The sequence below is a fragment of the Vombatus ursinus genome, unplaced genomic scaffold (assembly GCF_900497805.2).
Source record: "Vombatus ursinus unplaced genomic scaffold, bare-nosed wombat genome assembly UNPS02014798.1, whole genome shotgun sequence".
Lineage (NCBI taxonomy): Eukaryota > Metazoa > Chordata > Mammalia > Diprotodontia > Vombatidae > Vombatus > Vombatus ursinus.
Window position 1 is genome coordinate 46,015,200 of NW_020954576.1, and position 19,797 is coordinate 46,034,996.

The 19,797-nt window shown below is 40.3% G+C and overlaps 1 protein-coding gene across 4 annotated transcripts in view; it reads right to left on the reverse strand.

Moving 5' to 3' along the window:
* Positions 1–18,086, reverse strand: part of CR2 (complement C3d receptor 2) — a 43,235-nt gene extending 25,149 nt beyond the window's left edge. For 2 of the 4 annotated variants that reach the window (XM_027871518.1, XM_027871517.1), the window contains exons 1-12: positions 17,895–18,086; positions 11,406–11,585; positions 10,499–10,595; positions 9,160–9,245; positions 8,280–8,675; positions 7,138–7,311; positions 6,953–7,055; positions 4,957–5,042; positions 3,540–3,935; positions 3,190–3,366; positions 3,003–3,102; positions 1,385–1,467 (exon numbers count right to left, since the gene is read on the reverse strand). In XM_027871518.1, the coding sequence (XP_027727319.1) occupies positions 1,385–1,467; positions 3,003–3,102; positions 3,190–3,366; positions 3,540–3,935; positions 4,957–5,042; positions 6,953–7,055; positions 7,138–7,311; positions 8,280–8,675; positions 9,160–9,245; positions 10,499–10,595; positions 11,406–11,585; positions 17,895–17,952 (1,936 nt within the window). In that variant the 5' untranslated portion in view covers positions 17,953–18,086. The remainder of the gene's footprint in view (positions 1–1,384; positions 1,468–3,002; positions 3,103–3,189; positions 3,367–3,539; positions 3,936–4,956; positions 5,043–6,952; positions 7,056–7,137; positions 7,312–8,279; positions 8,676–9,159; positions 9,246–10,498; positions 10,596–11,405; positions 11,586–17,894) is intronic. The other 2 variants (XM_027871515.1, XM_027871516.1) reach the window with 2 other exon arrangements.
* Positions 18,087–19,797: the final 1,711 nt, after the last annotated feature.

The following is a 19,797-nucleotide window of genomic DNA, read 5'->3' on the forward strand; positions in this document are numbered from 1 at the left end:
AGTTCCTAGGACTAATGTGCATAAAAGTGAATGAGTGGAGATAAACCAGAATATTACACAGGAACATCATCTGCAGAGGTATCCGTATCTTTCCCATTTTCAATCACAGGAGGAGGAGGGCAAACCACTTCTGTGGCGAAGACAGGAGCAGAGACTCCTGCTAAAATGTTGCTTGGAAAACCTTTAACTTTATTCTTAAATCTACTTTCAACCATAGTAAGATTTCAATCTTTAATAAACAGCAGCAATAAAATTTCTTAACTTTTCTCTATTAGATCCTTTATATCTGCTTAGAAATAAAATTAAAATTGACAGCCTTTAATGTACACTGAACATTTCCTTGTTAATATTTCTTGTCGTTACTAATTAAGCTTGTTTAAATTTATATTATACACATTTATCTCTCTACTATGAATTTTTATCTTCAAATACTAAACCAGAATGGGTTTATCCTTGAAGGATATAGTCATGTTAAACACACTTGCATAGTACAACTCAATATTAGTACAAAAATATCAAAAGTTTATTATCTTTTAGGATATGATCTATGACCTATGGGAGATTACCTAATAAATGAAAATCAATTGTTACTATCAGGCCCTATGATAAATATGGGATTTTGGGGCAAGGTATTCATTGAACTTGAGAGAGAGAGAGACATGTCATGTATAAAAGTCCATGGTATTTCTAAAAGAAACAGATGGCCAAGGGAGTGATACCATATGCTTGAGTAAAATAGACTGGCCATAGGAAGATAACAGGTGATAGTTCAAGGCAGCTAAAAAAAATCTGTCCCAAGCTTATGAAAAAAGAAATGGAGAGTAAGAGGAAAGGAAGAAAATGTGTTATAAATAGAAAGGAAGTGAAAAGATTACAGGAGACTTCAACAGAGGAGACACAAAGGCAAAAAAAAATAAATACGGATAAGATACTTCCACATATCCTTTCTTGCTAATAACTTAAAACATAGAAGACAGATCCCATAAACAAGCAGCCATTTAATAGAAAATTTCCCTAAAATAGGTATAAGAAATAAGGAAGCATGAAGGCAAGGGCATAAAGTAAGGAGAATAATGGTGGTACCAATAATGAACCTCCATTTTGGTGAACCCTGTCCTTGCTCATCACAGTAAAAATATTGCAACTGTATCCATTTTTCTTCATTTTAAAATTTAAACTAATAAATTTATTAGATGTAGGCTTAAGGAAATAATTCCTGACCATTACACCTATCCAAAAGAAGAATAGGTCAAATTCTCAATGGTCATTTGATGTTTATCCTGTAAATGGCATTCTCATTCAAAAACAGATAGGACTAGTTGGCTTATGATGGCTCTTCCAGCTTAAAGAAAATAAATAAAATTAGAATGGTTACCGTACTCACCTATGCAGATTGGAATCTCAGTCCAAACAGCACCCTCTGGAGCAAGTACACACTTACTAGAAGCGTGGCCCCGTAAATGGTACCTAGAGAGAGAGTTATCTATGTAACCATCAGTTTTACCCTCTCAGACCTACACAGCAAGTCCTTCAAGGAACACAAACACCCCTTCCAAGTGGAATGCAAGCATCCCCAATCCAAGTACATCATTAGAAGGCATCTTTTTCCTGTCTCTTCACGTCAGAATGGCCAATCTTCAGACAATCAATCAGCAATCATTTATTTAGGTTTTTTACGTGCCAGTCACTATGCTAAGCTTTGTCAGTACAAAGACAAAAGTGGAAAAGTCCCTGCCCTCATGGAGCTTACATTCTACTGGGGTGGAGGTAGTACAACATATATACACATAAACATGAAGTAATTGCAGGAACGGGTTCCCCAGCATTTGGGATGGGTAGGAGAGCAAGGGAAAGCTTCATGAAGAAGGTAGCACTTGAGCTGAGTCTTAAAGGAAACTGAGGATTCCAAACAGCAGAGTAGCCAAAAGTGCTGGATACTTTTCAGGCACAAGGAAGCACATGGGATCTTGATTTTAAAAGTTAAATGTGCAGCTAATGCCAGCACAAAGGCAAGGAAATAGGAGATAGAGCTTCATGGAGAGGAGTAGGAAGTAGCTAATATCGGTATATCCCATAGTAAGAAGATAGAAGTGAAGTATAAGAAACCTGGAAAGGCAGCAAGCAGCCAGGTTGTGAAGATCTTTAAATATCCAACAAAGGGGTTTCTATTTAGTTCTCAAGACAATAGGCAGCCACTGAAGTATGTTGAGGAAAGTCTGGAAAAGAGGTGGATTTGGGATTAGAAGGGAGATGAACTCTGTTCTGGATATGTTGAGTTTTAAATGACTAGAGCTTAGAAGAGAGACTAAGGCTGGATATGAGTGATCTGTAAAGAGAGGACACAAAGAGAGGCCCAGAGCAGACCACTGCAGTATAGCCACAGTACCTAGGTGTGGTATGAACCAGTGAAGGAGACAAAGGAGTGGTTGTATAGGTAGGAGGAAAAATGGACACAACAATGTCCTAGAACTCCAAAGAAGAGAAATTATACCAGGGGAGAAGGTGGTCAACAGTGCAACATGCAGCAGAGAGATAAAGAAAAAAGGAAAACAAAGAAAATACCATTAGATTTGGTGATTAGGGTATCTGGCAACTATGAGAGATTAATTTCAGTTGAGTGACAAGGTCAGAAGCCAGACTGCAGGGTGTTAGGAAAAGAATGAAAAAGCATCAAGGCATTTAAGTATAGATGGATTTTTCAAGAAATTTGGCTGACAAAGGAGAAATGTAGGTTAATAAACTGAAGGAGTGACAGGTTCTAGTACTTTTCAGGCAGATAGGGAAGACTTGGGCATTAAGAGGCTGCAGGAAAGGAACCAGTCGATGAGGAAAGATTTATGATTAAAGGGTAGGGATGCAAGAATGGGCTGTCCAATGGAAAGGACTACATAAATCACAGCCAAAACAAGTCTTTGCAAGTCTTTTGCAGTGAGCAAAGTTCATATGTAATTCATGTGTAATTCAGCCAAGGGTTCTGAATCACAAAGCAACATCACACTCACCCCTTATTACAGGAAAAGGTCATGACTGCCCCAATCCGAAGATGTGAAGGCTCCTCTACCTGCCCATTGGGGAATTTTATTAAAGGATCACACAGTGCCTCTAAATGAACAAGAAAGTAATGGCCTAAGTACCTGGCAAGTAATGCCACAGGTGAAATTCAAGAAATGGGATTGGACCATTTTATACCTTTACACTTGGGAGCAGTGGCATTCCAGACTCCTGAAGGCAAACAGTGAATGGTCTTTTCTCCAATAAGTAAGTAGCCGGGTTCACAGCTATAAGTCACAGACAACCCAGAAGCAACTGGGCCACTGTGGCCATCTCTATGCTGCCCATTAGGGATCATGGGAGGTGATGGACAATCTAATGAGAAAAATTTATACACAAACACATATACATACACAAGTTAAAGACCATTAGTTTGTGTAGTCACATGACATAGACATTGAATTTCAGCAAAGAATGCCTAAAAACAGCAAGAAATTTTGGATAAATAGCCATTAATTCACAAGGATCAAGCAATAGCTCTCACTCACCACTGTCACAAGTTGGCATTGGTGATGGTCCCCATGTATTATCTGCTTGGCACCACAGAGTGTCATAACCTTTTATGGTAAAGTTGGTATCACAGACAAATTTCAAGGCGTCACCATGTCGATATGGAGGTCGGGACCTCAACTTTAGATGTCTCCCTAAGACTTTTGGCTCAGAACAAACAGCAGCTCTATTGTAAGCCTCACACCGAGAGGCAGGTACACTCCAGACTCCATTCACTTGATTTTCACTTGTGCAACGAATAAATTTGGTTCCAATCATACGGAACATCTTGAAACAGGTATAACTTAATACAGTCCCATATGGAAATTTATTCTCGGAAAGGAATGGAAGCCTACCATTGATGATAGGAGGAGGAGGAGAATCACAAATAATTCCTAAAGAGGTTAATGAGAAATGAGGGACATAAGTTTATCAGATTAAAGTTTTGCCATAATCTAAGTTTTGCTACCCAAAAAGAAACCTAACTTGAAAATCTAGACCTAAATTTAAAACTGTCCTGAAAACTGATTTACATCTGTCAACTGTCTTAATATTTACAGATTTTTATATGAAATCATCATCTATGTTAATCAATGTACAAATGTAGATCAAGTCATAAGGTCTCTAAGAAAGAAGCTTGAGTTTCTAGTTTGCATATGTCTCCTGACTCTGCCTGTCCTCTCTCTTCCCTGTAGTCTTGATGCTCAACTACCAAAGGCCTTGCCTTTAACTCAGTTTCCTTAAAAGCTAGTTATCATAGAACATTGTAAGTTAGAATTAAGGACAGAATTTCTGAGACAGCTCTGAGACTACAATTTTTTTTTTAATTTCAAACAAAAATTACTCCATGAAAAACACCATCATCTAAAGTTTTCATTTACTTACTACTCTGTTATCAAGAATGCTATAGGATCAAAGTAGGTCTAGCAGTTGCTTATGGAATAACACATAAGGTGACCAGCAAATCCTGGCAGTGACCTCATGTTCTCTGCCCATCTGCTCTCCCACTGGACAGCCATAGTTTGCCACTTTCTTTGTGTATCTTACTCCTTTCCTAAATCAGGTAAAAATTGTAGGGAACTCCTAGTATCTCATGATTACAGCCAGATTTCCTTTGGTTTCATGAGTAGCTGTTACTTCAAAGGCAAGGGAACTGAGCTGCCCCATATATGTAGCATATATGTAGCGTAAAAAGAAGCAGCTATAGTATATCAGCATGTCACATCACTTTAGGACAACTTTTCCACAATAGTCTTAGTTTGCAAAATGAAGAGTGACACCTTTACTTTCACACTAAAAACCAAAGAGATTATAGATGGGTGATACATTGGCAGTAGACATATATACATGGAGTAAAAATGTGCCCCTCAAAAGCAAGGAAAAGAATCTGGAGGACCGATTTGTGTTTCTACTCACGTTTACAGATGGGCATCTTATCACTCCAAAAGACTCTCCCTCCACCTGAGACACATGTACTAGAAGAGCTGCCATTTAACCAGAATCTGGAGAACAAGGGAATTGCATACAGATCACAAGACCAAACCTCAGCCATAGAGAAGCAGAATCTTCACTACGGGGAGAGAGAACATTTGATCATATATGTTTGCAAAATCCTGTAGTGTGTCAGTAAGTTAGTTAACAAGAATTTATTGATCTTTTACTGCATGCCAGGCACAGTGATAAATGTTGACGATACAAAAGTAAGGTAAAGCCAGTATTTCCCCTCAAGAAGCTCACATTCAAATTGGAAGAGACAGCAAGCAAAAGATATAAAAGGTAAATTGGAGACAATCTCAAATGGAAGGCACTAGCACAGGCCTCAAGGCCACACTTTAATGCACTAGCATTAAAGGGGATTGGGAAGGGCTTCTGGCAGAAGGTGGCTCTTTAGCAATCTTGAGTAAGTCAGAGAAGCCAAGAGGCAGAGGTGGGGAGGGAGAGCAGAAGTGCTCTGAGTCAAGAGATGGTGGATTCATGTGCAGGAAACAGCAAGGAGGCCAATGTCACTGGATCACAGATTACTAGATAACAGGTGGGGAAGAAGGTGTAAGAAGACTAGAAAGGTAGGGTGGGGGGGACAGGTAATGAAGGGCTTTACAATCCAAACAGAGGATCTTATATTTATACTTATTGGATCCTAGAAGTAAGAGGGAACCACTGGAGTTTACTGAGAGGTGTGTGTGTGTGTGTGTGTGTGTGTGTGTGTGTGTGAATGAGAGAGAAACAGAGAGACAGACAGACGGACATGATCAGACTTGAACTTTAGAAACATGATAGCTGGGGGGAGGATGAACTGGAGTGGAGAGAGACGAGGCAGGGAGACCAACTAGAAGGATTCTATTGAAGTAGTCTAGGCAAGAGGCACTGAGGGCTTATATGATGGTGGTATCAGTGTCAAAGGAGAGAAGGGGGTGAATGGAAGAGATGTTAGGAAGGTAGAGACAACAGGACTGGACAACAGATTGGATGTGAGGGATGTGAAAGTGAGGAGTTGAGAATGACAACTAGGTTGGGGGACTAGGTCATTGGGAACTTGGTGGTGCCCTCAATAGTGATAGAGAAGTTTAGAAGAGAGGAAGGATTGCAGGCAAAAATAATGAGTTGTTTGGGGCATGTTGAATTTAATGTAATGTAGTCTATTCTATAGCTACAGAGAGGTCAAGAAGAATGACGAATAAGTCATGAATTTAATAACTAGCAGAAGTAAAAATCATTCCAGCGAGTCACAATGTTTTATAACCACCGATCCATCCACCATCTCCCTTTGCTCTTTGCTTGACTGCAAAGCACTAACAAATAGCAGTTACGCCATCTCTTGTCACCCTGATCTATACCTGGCTACTGGACCCAGGTGGCTCTGGAGGAGAAAGTGAGACCGGTGACTTTGTACAGATCTCCCTCACTTAAGTCCAATTTACTTGCAAATCATGGCATCATCTTCCTGATGTCATGGTTCTCTTTGAGAACAAAGGACAAACCAAACCAAATAGCAAAGGTCCAATGTCTATAAAAAAGTAGTAGCTTTCACACAGCTATAAATATCTGTATTCTTCAGTCCCTGGATACCTAAAGTACACCTTTCAACAATTCCCCTGCCCCTACCACAGCCCTCTTATTACCACTAATAGGAGTAATTTATTCTAATATCCCCTTCAATATACCTCCCCTCAAACAATGTAACAGCAGACAAAACAACTACCAAATAGCACTGAAGCAAGGTTAGACAGCATTGAAGAGAAGTTATAGGGTTGTGGCTAGCAGACAACAGAATTTATTTTCTTTCCCAAAGACAGAAAAGGAAGGGGAAGAAAAGCAGAGGGAAAATCTTCATTGTCAACTGCTTTGCAAAGCTCACAAACTGCCATGTCCAGGTATTGTATCTAGGACTCTAGGAGAGGCTATCTCAACTCACCCCTCATCACAAACAAAGAAAACCTTTGTCCCAAGCTGTGGTCGATGGGGAGATACAACACGGCCATTAGGAAGTTGATCCAAGAAGACCCCACATGATTTCACTAGGAGAACAAGAAAGGAATGAGGCCAGCATGTGAGAAACAAAGAGAAGAGATTCCCAAGAGAGATTCTAGCTGTAGGTACCTTCACATTTAGGAGTTTCATAATTCCACTTCCCAGGCTCTATACACTCAATGGAAGCAGTTCCAATGAGAAAGTAGCCAGGCTCACAAACATAGGACACAGCCTCTCCAAAGGAAAATTGGTCCTTGGTCCTGTTGCTTTTACCATGGGGGATCTCCATAGGTGGAAGACACCCTGAAGGAAGAGCAGGAACAAAAAATGCCTTTAGTTGTTAAAGGAGAATAATCTTCCCCCAACTGAAGTCTCTGGGGTAGGTGAAAGGAAAGTAAAAACATACAGGTCTAGGTCTTTAGGCCATAAGTTCTACTGGAGGCACTTGACTCCTTCCAAGTAATCCATTAAGAAGGTTCTAATCTATTTAATGATTTGCTTTTTCTATTCTAATACTTGAAAAACAGCACCAGTTTATAGCCTCAAATTTCCTGTATTCAAAAGGAGAAAGCCAGAGCCCTAAGATTACTGCATTATTCTCACAGTCTTTCTAAGTCCTTTACCAAATTAACCATTTCAGTACAAAAGAAACCCAAGTAAGTGACCACCATATGTCCTTTCTGTTTTGTATGCAGAAATGGTTTTCATTAGAAAAGGGCATATTTGTGGTATCCCCTTCAATCAAAATCTGATTTCAGCTGCATTCCTCATCCTGGTCAAGTAGGTATGAGCTCATGAAACGCAATAAAATTATTTTAATTTTAATTTTTTTTAATTTAAAATTTAATTTTAAAATTAAAATTAAAATTAAAATTTAAAATTTAAAAAATTAAAATTTAATTTTAATTTCTTCCTAAACAAAAACATTATCAGGAAGTTAATTCTGCTGAGAAAAAAATTTAAAATTTTCCATCTTTTTTTTGGCTTATTTTCCATTGATCTTTCTAGATTTATACGGATAATGGATAGTACCGATACTATACTCAAAGCAATAAATGGCTTTCTCAAATTAGATTTCCATTTCTTGACTACATTCAGCTATTGCTACTCAACATTATTTAAATGAATTTTTCATTTTTAAGCTTTTTTCCTGGAAATACATCCATTCAACTTGCTCACTTCTCATTCCTTCTGGTCTGAAGATTATCTCTATTCCTTAGCCCAAGAAGTTCACTTTACTTACAAATTCCCAAAGACTTTAACAAACTCACCTCTGAAGCACACTGGCAATGCAGGCTCCCACTGGCTGTTAGACTGGCATCGAACTATTTTGCTGCCTTTCATGGTAAAGCCAAAGTGACACTCCAACTCCACAGCATCATTTAATGAGTAGAAACGTCTGAAGCCTGACACCCTTCTTCCGTGGGCAATTACTGGGGTCTGGCACTTGGCTGGAGTAATACATCGAGGTGGAGGGCTATTCCAGATGCCTGTTTTATTGTCTTTGCTAGTACAGTGTAATGTTTTATTACCCACCAGGTCATATAGCTTTTCCCCTCTTCGCCCAGTGTTACATTCATAGGATACCACCATGCCGTAGTGAAAATATTCCTTAGTGCTTAGATATCTTCCATTGGAAATGGTTGGAGGTGGCTCACAACGAATAGCTGGAGAGAGAATAGAGAATGGCCCTCCCTTGGGGATTTCATATTTTCCCTTTGAAAACAAAATTTCAATTTGGCTTACATTATATACCACATAGGTGTTTCTCCCCCGCCTTTTTTTCAATTAAAATAAATAGCATGCTGGCCACTGTCTACCTCCTCTCCATTAGAAAGATAACAAATGAAGCCACAAAACAAATATCAGGTCACCTTCTGGTCAGTCATGCCTTCAGGATGGAATAAAGCTGGCATCATTTAACTTTACTGACTTATTTTTGAGCTTTCATTTGGCCCTATGATATTTCTTGTGGGTGAGGAATAAGCAAGAAAAAGAGTATCCCGAGGAGAATGCAGCTCTGTATCTCAGGGGCAAAGAACAAATAAGGCCTTCATTATGAGTAGACTTTGATGTATGTACATCTTTTTTCATTTCCATGCAGCAGGAACCAAGTATAATGGAAACTACATGGAGATTATTTTTACTTACGTTCACAGAGAGGTGTTTCCTTCTCCCAAATGACAGTATTTTCTAAGACGATGCACTGGTTGAGTGAGTGGCCAATAAGTTGGTACCTAGAAAGTGTATGTGAAATGATCACTCTAAGCCAAGGTAACACTCACCATAAATATGCAACTTCCCTACTGAGATCACAACCTAGAACAGAATTGGCTTCTAGTTCCGATGGGTTATAATATGAGAAAAGATCTTCATCAAAACTAGCCCAACAAAATTGTGCCTCCAAAGTCACTAAATTGTGTATACCCTTTGACACAGCTATGTTACTACTAGGTCTATAACCCGAGGACAATAAAGAAAGAAGAAAAGTACCTTATGTACAACGATATTTAGAACCGTTCTTTCTGTGGTGACAAAGAACTAGAATGTAAGGAGGTGCTCATCACCTGGGGAATGGCTGAATAAATTATGTGAATATAGCGTAAAACTACTGTGCCATACAACATGACAAAAAGGATGGTTTCAGAGAAACCAAGGAAGACTTGTATGAACTGATGAAGAGTGAAGTGAGCAGAATCTGGAGAACAATTTACACAAAGACAAGAACATTGTAAAATTGAATAGCTTTAAATATCTAAGATTCTGATCAATATAATGATCAATAATGATTCCAGAGAATTGAAAATGAACACTGCTGCCCACCTAGAAGTCGTTTATTCACTATGCAGAATGACACACACATTTTTGGGCATGGCCCAATGAGGAAACTTGTTTTGCCTGACTATGTATATTTGTTAACAAGAGTTTTGTTTTTGTTTTTCTTTTTTTTCAGCGGGGTAGAAGTAGAAGAAAAAAAATAAGTTTGTTAATTGAAAATAAAATAAAATTTAATAGTAAAAAAACAGACTCAATCCAGGGAAGGCTCAAAGGCTCAAGATCATTAGGAGGAACTAAGACATTCCTAACTGCTTTAAGCCCATAGCTTAACATGTGAAGTATTCTATAGCTGAAGGTATCTGTGGGGATCTGTGAACTTGTTAAAAAATTTTTTATAACTACCTCAATATAATTGGTTTCCTTTGTAATCCTATATATTTGATTTTATGCATTTTAAAAACATTATTCTGAGAAAGGGTCCAAAGACTTTATCAGACTGCCAAAGGGGTCTGTGTAACAAAAAATATTAAGAATCCCCACTAGAGGATGTTGAAAAGTTGTCTTGGCAAGAAAAGGTCAGAGAGACAAAGTTTTAATCATGTATCTCCTTGTCTACATTTTCAAAATTGGCAGCCCCAAGATTATGGGATAGGGGCTTTGATTTCTTTTTCCTAATTCTTATACTTCCAGCAGATGTTGACTAAAAACATACCCTTCACTGCAAGAATATTTAATTGTTGAACCAAACTCGAGGCCTGTTATTTTCATCTGTCCATTGAGGAGATCTGCAGGAGTCGCACATGATCTGCCTATAAGAAAGAAGCAAGATTTGGGGCTGGGAGTGTCTTTGTTTCTATACAAAGTTTCAGCCTGAATGTTGCTTGATGACCAGTCAGCCTATCCAGTTCTGATTGCTATAAAGTTTCTGTCATTTTGACAAAATCCACCTGATCTCCAAACAATCAGTTAACAGCCAAACTACCCTTTAAAAACCCACTGCCACTGATGTGAATCTCTGGGCATGAATGAAAAAATGTTACTGATGACCAGATACACTATATCATTCCCACATCAGGCTTGTTGAATTTCTTGTGTCCAGAGCAAGGGAACCCTGCACAGCTGTCCTCCACAATTGTAGCTTCACTAGCCACAAGGTGAAAATGCCCTGTTCCCATAGAGTACCTTCCTCCTACACAGTGAAGGGAGAACAGGCCAAAGGTGAGGCTATCTGGTCTTCCTTCACCTAGAAAAAGAGGGGCATGTGGAGAAGCCAGGAACACTGATCTCCAATGAATGAGCCCTAAGCAAAAGAGGTAAAAGAATTCAATATCCCTTCCAACCTTCATCTCTATCAGGCAAAAGCTGAAACTACTGATCCAGAAATTCAAGCAATGGGATGGGATGGTAACTTGATTAACTCAGTGTCATTCTTGAAGCCTACTAAGTGTCAATACTAAAAGGCCTTCGAGCAACATAACCCCACTTACTGAAGCTTTCATTTTCACATATTCACTAGTCTAAGGACTTTGAGGAAACTTAAACTACATATCTATTTGCAATTTGAAAAATTTAACTCATATATATGCATTGATAGATATATCACATCTATGGTTACTCACGTTTACATATGTTGTCATTTACACTTGACCACTTCGAGTTCTCAAGGCAGATGATGTTAAATTTTTTTGTCATGTACCCAGGGCGGCATTCATAAGTCAAAGAATATCCAATGTCAAACACAGACGTGGAGTTAGATTTTAGAACTGCAAAATTTAACCATGGTGGGGAGTGACATTGACCTAGAGACCAAGACAACATGTACATCAATGCTTGTTAGCGTCTTCAAGTTGGAAGACTAAACTTTCTGCTTCTAATTCTCCTTCCTTACTAATTACTTGAATAGCTTTAAGTTCTGAAATGGGAATGACATGGAGAAAAATTTACCTAGGAAACCATCATCCTAGAAAACAATGTGAAGAAAATCATAGGTAAAGATTTTAAAGCAAACTCAGAAATTTAAGTCCATCTGGGGATAGACCCTATTGAAGGAGTGTGGGCAGCTATATGAATATTTTAAACTCTATATAAGCAGGAAAGTTAGGAAAATTTGGGGTTCAAATCTTGCCTCTGGCATTTACTTTGTGATTATGAGCATGTCCGTAGGTTTCATCTTCCCATCTTTAAAATAAGGATAACAATACTTAGGGTACCTACTTTATAGGGTTGCTATAAAGATCAAATGAGAAAATGTATGAAGTGACTTGTAAACTCTAAAGTGTTAATGTAACTGAGGCAGGTTCAGGCTTGACTCCAGTATCCTCTGAACCAATCAAAGTTTAGAGCTGGCTTTCTTCTTCTTTTTTTTTCCTTTTTAGGCAATTGGGGTTAAGTGACTTGCCCAGGGTCACACAGCTAGTAAGTGTCAAGTGCTTGGTCTAAGGCTGGATTTGAACTCAGGTCCTCCTGACTTCAGGGTCCACTGCACCACCTCGCTGTCCCAAGAGGTGGCTTTCTAAGATAGCAATATGACCTCTGAAAAGGAAAAAAAGCCCCCATAGACTTGGTAGCTCCACAATGAACTTATTTTTAAAATTTCTTTCTTGAACTCACATGACACATCCCAAGTAGACTACATCTTCAAGCCCAATTTCTCTTTAAAATCATTAAGCTATAAGCTCATTAAGCAAAGGGAGTCAACAAGCATTTATAAAGAGCTTACTTTATGCCAAGCTTTTATGTTACTTTATAGTTATTATACACCTTGTACAATACTATGCCTCTTGTGAGAGTTCAGCAAATATCTACTGACAGGTACTAAATTAATACGAAAACTAGGGCTTGATACTTTTAAGTAAAGAAATAAAACTAAATTCTTTATGGCAGTATAAACATTTTTTCTGAGATTCATAAGGCTCACTTGCAGCAAGTTTTCTCTCTTCGAGACATATACATTCCTATTACTTGACATTCTGTCCCTTCTCCCCCCACTTTTCTGGGAACTTCTATGTCCCACACCTGCACTGACGGGGCCTCACTATCCTTTCCCCAAAATCTCTCCCTGCATGTGATATCAGGAATGAGAAACCAGTCACATCTAAGTAAGAACCCACTGTTTCCCTATAAAATCCATGGACTGTGCTTGAGCTGCTCTGGGATCAAGGTGAGGAAGGACCCAGGTATCATGTCCATTGAAGAGAAAAAGAGAAATAAGCTTGGCAGAATCTGAGTGTGCCAAGTTCTAAGGCAGCTTCTCACCCTAACCCCCAATGACCCCCTTTATCCTTCCTGACAAAGCTTAAAGACCATTCCAATAGTTGCTGCTCTCTCCTTCTGGGGACAGAGAACTGGTTATTTCTTTTTTCTTTGAATCCTTCTTCCCTTGCCCCTGTTTCTGCATGTCCCTGATTTAGAGTGCCAGGAAGGAAGGAATGATGGAAGGAAACACTCACTATGTGCTAGGCACTGTGCTAAGCACTTTATATTATCTCGTTTAATCTTCTCAACAATCTTGAGAGATAGATACTATTATTTTCCCCATTTTACAACTGAGGAAACTGAGGCAGACAGAGCTTAAGTAATTTGCTCAGAGTCACACAAGTAGTAAGATCTTGTGGCTGAATTTGAACTCAAGTCTTCTTGACTCCAGGCCCAGCACTTTGTCCACTGTATCTTCTAGCTGCCTCTGTTCTTTTAATTTAGTGCCTCACTGCAAGCCTTATATTTTCCATTGTGTGAGTGTGTGAGTACCATAATAAAAGCCAATTGTTTGAAGAACTACTGGCCTGTCTGATTCTTTTGTGAAAACTTCCATAGGTCCCTAAACCTTGGAAACAGACTAGGAGACTTGTTATCTGCAGTGGGTTACAAGCAAGGAAATCATTCTCATAGGCATTTCTTGGAAGGACCTGAACTCAAAAGGACAAGGCTGTGCCCCAGCCTTGAACAAACATGTCATTGAGTAAAAGTAATCATTGGTTCTACCATATCTGACAGCGACCTGAGAAGGAAAGCACCTAGCTACTATGTGCTTTGCTGAAGAATCTTCGAAGCCCTCCTAGAATAGCAATATATTCAAATAGCAAAAATTTAAACCTTTTTTCCTCCTTCCCACACCACCACCTTCTTTTCCACCAAACAAATTTGAGATCATCGAGGGCAGTAGACCAAGATCAGAAATACTTTTATTAATCAGTATGAGTACTTGAGGAGAATTAAAAATTCACACGTACAATTTCCTTTTTCAATTTGCCCCTTCCACAAGAGGGGAGAAAAGGTCCATCTCTAATGGTAAAGTTTCATTAATGGGAGCCAGATTCATATTCACTCTAGTTCTATGACCTTCATAAATTTCCCATTCCCAGAAATTTTGGTTTGCTCCCTTCTTAGAGATTGGTGCTTTCTCCTTCCCATGCAGTTAAGTCAATCACACAAGGCAAAGTGATGGTACTGTACCTGTCCCTCCTCTTTTCTATTCATATGATTCAGCTGACCTGTTGCCTTTTTTTGGGGGGGGGGCTAGGCAATGGGGTTAAGTGACTTGCCGAGGGTCATACAGCTAGTAAGTGTCAAGAGTCTGAGGCCAGATCTGAACTCAGGTCCTCCTGATTCCAGGGCTAGTGCTCTATCCGCTGTACCACCCAGCTGCCTCAACTTGTTGCCTTCTTATGACAATGTCTCCTTGATGTTTACTTTAATCTCATTTTACTGGATTTTTGGGGAGGGGTTTTTTTTAAAGAAACCCACAGTGGCTCCCAGAAGCAGACCTGACTACATACATAAAATACATTATATATCTATATCTAAATATCTACATCTATTCATCTAGCTATATATCCCTTAAATATTTATTGCCCTGAAACAATTTCAAATTCACAGAACATTAAGTACTGGAAGGAATCATCTAATCTAACCTCTTTTTAATTTATAGAGGAAGAAACTGAGACTTCTCCTCAACCCCACCCCCTCTTCTCAGCCCCTCAAGTTTTTCCTTTGAGATTATGTCCTATTCACATTGTAAACATATTGAACATATATAGACATTTGCATATTGTCTACTCCTTTACACTGAGAGTTCTCGGGGAAAGTAACTGTATTCTGGCCTTTCTTTTTATCCCCAGTACTTAGCACAGTGCTTGGCACATAGTAGGTGCTTAATAAATGCTTGTTGACTGACTAAAGTGATTTTCCCAAGGTCATGTAGATGAAAGTCTAGCAATTACAATACTTACACTTTCCAAATTACTTAATATCTCATTTGAGCTCCCAGAAGAACTCTGTGAGGTAGACACTACAGGTATTATTATTTCTATTTTATGCAAGTTAACAGTAGATCAGAGGTTAAATGACTTGCCCATAGTCACAAAGCTAATAAGGTTCAGGGGCAGATTCCAACACAGGTTTTTTCCAGCTTCAAGTTCAGAACTCAGTTCACTAGAACACACTGCCAACAGTGGAGCACTGATTCTAAGTACCATAGAAAGGGAAGATTAGTTTTAGCTGTCTAAACTGTATAACTAAAGACTGATCATAAAGGAGGCAGGACTTGAGACAGAGGTATGCAGAAAAAGGAGGAAGGCATTCTAGGCATGTGTGTATAAGGGAAGTCAACCAAATTAAAGCAGAAGTTGTGTTGGAAACAGTAGGAAATAAAGGATGGCTTTGTGATCATGTGATGACTTAAAGTGAGGATGATACCTCGCCGATATTTACAAAGCCCTTTACAAATATTATCTCATCTTGGGGCAGCTAGGCAGTACAGTGGATGAACACCTGCTTTGGAGTCAGGAGGACCTGAGTTCAAATCCGGTCTCAGATCAGACATTTGACCTTACTAGCTGTGTGACCCTGGGCAAGTCACTTAACCCCAATTGCCTTGCACAAAAAAAAAAAAAATTATCTCATCTTATCCTCATGCAACCCTTGGAGGTAGATGTTATTATTAGATCTATTTTACAGACGAGGAAATTGAGGTAGGCAGAGGTTAAGTGACTTGCCCAGTATTGCACAGCTAGTAAGTGGCTGAGGCAGGATTTAAGCTCAGGTCTTCCTGACTCCAAGCTCAGTACTCTTATAACTGCTCCCATAGCTGCCTCTACAAGATGATAGGATATTATCCTGTAGATAGTAGGGAATTATTGAAAATTCTAGAGTAAAAGAATATCATGAGTATTATTGAATGGATGCTGCTGAATTGATAAAAAAAAAGCCTTATTTTTTGTTTGTTTTAAAGGAAGATCAATCTAACAATACTATTTGACATAGACAAGAGAAGAGTAAGACTGGAGACAAACAAATTGTTATAGGCACATCTCAGTAAGATAGCTTAATCCAGACATGCTGGATTGGGGATGATTTGCCAGAGGCCATGCAGCTAGTGTTAAGGATAGGCTGAAAACCTAACACCTAGTCCAATACTATTTCCTGGGGGCTGTAAGGAAAGGGAAGATCATGAGTTAGGTTTTGGACGTGCTGAATTTCACATTACAGTTGAGATGCACTGTATATAGCCAGAAATTACTCTATATGAGTTATGAAACACAGGTGAGAAGTTCAAGCTCAAGAGGTAGATTTGCATAGACAGGGTAGCGAAACTCCCAAGTATATTACTGAATGAACACTATTATATATCTTTTGTCTGGGTAAGTTCTCCAAGGGAGTAAGTATATAGGGAGAAGAGAAGGCTAAGTTAAGAACCTTGAGGAATTAACCATAAATTAAGTGCCTGGAGGAAGATGTGTCAGCAAAGGAGACAGAAATAGGAAGAATATTCAGAGTCAAATGCTGGTTCCATTTCATATCAAGTACAGTATAGTAATAAGTCTCAATAACTGGTTTGCTTAATTAAGTCCTGTCATTTCTACTGCTACAATCTCTCCTACTTATTTCCTCCAACATTGTTAAAGTTATACCATCCTCATCTTATTACTACTCCTGAAATAATGTAATAGATTAATATTGCCTAACTACAAGCAGGTCAGCTAGATGGCCCAGTGGATAGAGTGCCCTGCCTGGAGTCAGGAAGACTCATCTTCCTGAGTTCAAATTGGGCAACACTTTCTAGCTGTGTGACCCTGGGCAAGTCATTTAACCCTGTTTGCCTCAGTTTCCTCATCTATAAAATGAGCTAGAGAAGGAAATGGCAACACACTCCAGTATCTTTGCCAAGAAAACCCCAAATGGGGTCACAGTAGAGTCTGACACTAATGAAGAACAACCCTTACCACAAAACCAGGAAATTTTCACTTTTACAATGTCCTTGATAAATTCTTGAATTATGATTCATTCAAATTAGAATAATGTCAGAAATATTTTAGCAAAAGCTGAACGAGGCCACCTAGTACAGGGTGTACTATTAAAGAAGTACAACGCTGAGAAAACTATACTCTTCGACTTCTAATTCCAAATGTTTGAGGTTTAAAACTTCATTCTTCATTCATTCCACCCCAATGCACGATCAGATCAAAATTCTGAGGCAACTACTTCCTCCTTCATCAGGGAATAAGGCGCAAGAAGTCAAAGTTTTCCTTTTATTGGACAGAAAAACTACCTAGACTAAGGACTAGGAGGAGCTTGGTATAGTCACAGATACACAATAATGACCTACACAAAACGAATCGAGACAAGATGCTAACACTAAGCCAAGGTATGTCAGAATCCCAGTTCCAATCTCTAAGCTCTAAACAAACCCCTTAATTCAATGACAGGGTCTCAGAGCCGGAAGAGACGTCTGAGGCCGTCAGGTCCAACCGATCCCAAGGCAATCCAGACCAACGGTCCTCCACCTTTTTTCGGGGGGAACCCCCTCCCGGGGTAACCCATGCCGCTTTTGGACAGCTCGCCTCCCTCTGCGCTCTGCACCTGCCTGCCACCCCCGGGGATCCTGGTTCTGCCTTTGAGGGCACACGCAGAATAAGGAGCAGCGAAGTCTGCGGGGAGGCAGAGGAGGTGGGGCGGAGGAGGAGGAGGAGGAGGACCACGTGCAGCAATCCCTCCCGGGGGCCGGGCACGCGCGCTGAGCACGCGACGGGCCTCGCCTCGCGCCCTGAGGTGCTGGCCAGCGCCCGAAGCCGCCCCCATCCCCTGCGGTTGTTTGTACTCTCCTTACTCACCGCAGGCTCCCGGTGCGAGGAAAGCCAACAAGCCCCAGAGGAGCGGAGCGGCACCCATGCCGGCGGCCAGAGCGAAGTCTCGTGGTCTGACCGCGACAAGCGGTCAGGTGAGAGAGGAGATGCTCTGAGCCCCCCGGCACTCGCCGCGCCTCACTTAAATTGAGGCTGCACCTGGCGCGGGGCCAAACCACAAACTTTCCATCCTTCTCACCCTCTCTCGCCCATCTCCCGGAGTGCGTGGCGGGGGCGGCTGTGATTGGCTTGCCGGGCGTCCGCCCTCATCCCATTGGCTCTCTCTCGGAAGGGACCCTGTCACCAGAAGCTGGCGCTGATTGGCTCGGCTTGCCCGGCTAGCGGAGGTTTGAGCAGCTCGTTTCGGTCTCTGATCTCTACTCCGAGCCAGGGTTCTTGCGGGTTGTAGGGGGAAAGATTCTTTACGAACATGCTGCATAGACTGCAAAGCGTCTTGCTCTCGACAAAGCAACCGAATCATGTACTGTCAGAGGCAAGGCTTGAACTCAGGTCTTCTGCCTCTCAAGACTGCAAACCGCCTCTAGGCTTTCCAGGGTATTCAGTATAAAACAGTATAAAATAAAGATAAGTAGGATTTCATTGATATAGGAGGCTTCTTGGGCGAAAAACTTCCCTCCCCCAATGCAAATTGGCACCTTTTAGAAAATTCAACCCTGAGAGAGGTTAAGTGATTTGACTTGGGTCACACAACATGAAAGTGTCAGACTTGAACCAGGTCTCCCCTGGTTTGTGCTGTGCCCCACGGGGCCCCAACACTCCCAAATGCTGCCTGAATCAGATTAAAATGTAATTGGGAAATACTGCAAAATAAACGGAAATGACAGTAAAACAGATAATGTTAACATGTGGTTTTCTGTGGTAATCTACAGCCCACAGGGAACCTTGTGTATGGTTTAGTGGCCCTGGTTTCTATTTGTGTTTGACACGACTGCATTACACCATATTCCCTCTCAACATAATTATATAGTTATTCAACTAACATTTACTAAGCTCTTCCTATAAGTCATTGTTCCAAGCTCTATTTTTATTTTTATTTTTGAAGTGCATGTGTGTTCTTGGAGAATAAAATGAACTTGGACTCAGAGGTCCTGGGTGCATGTATGCCACTTACTAATTGTGTGTCTTGGAGTGTTTAACTTGGAGTCAAAGGACCAGAGTTTGATTCTTGGCTCTTACCTGATTGATTTTTCTTCTGTTTCCTTATCTGTAAAATGAGGAGAATACTTCATAACCTCTGTGATCTTTTCCAGTTCCAGACTTGTGATCCTGACCTAAGTCATAGCTCAGGTGTGTTTTAACCGCTCTGTGTCGGTTTCCTTATTTGTAAAATAAAGGGGTTGGACAGATGACATCAAGGTTCCCTTCTAGCTTTCCGGGACCTGTGATTCCATCAATGTAGGACATGTAGACTTCCTCCATAGATGCAAATTGGGAGGCAACTCACCTGTAATTTAGTGTCATAGAGAGTTGTCTAGGACACAGCCAAGGACTTGCTTATCTATGTGTGTCAGGGGTAGGATTTGAAATTAAATGTTCCAGACCCCAAGGCATGCCATTTATCAACTATGCCATGCGGCCTCACATTTTAATTGATAACGTACCTGAAAATTACTGAAATAACATTGAATCATACCTGGTTCATTCAGTTACCTGGTACCCAGTCAAGGACCTTGACACAAGAGACAGCTATGGTAAAATGGAAAGAACACATCGGTCTTACAATGAGAAGATATGAGTTTGAGTTCTGCTTGAGTAATCCTGGTCAAATCACTGAAGGTCACTGAACCAAAGATTCACCTCACTCCCAGGCCATCCTCATGTCATGCTACCCGCTCTCTAGACTCTACTTTCAGCTCCCACCCCTGTGCTT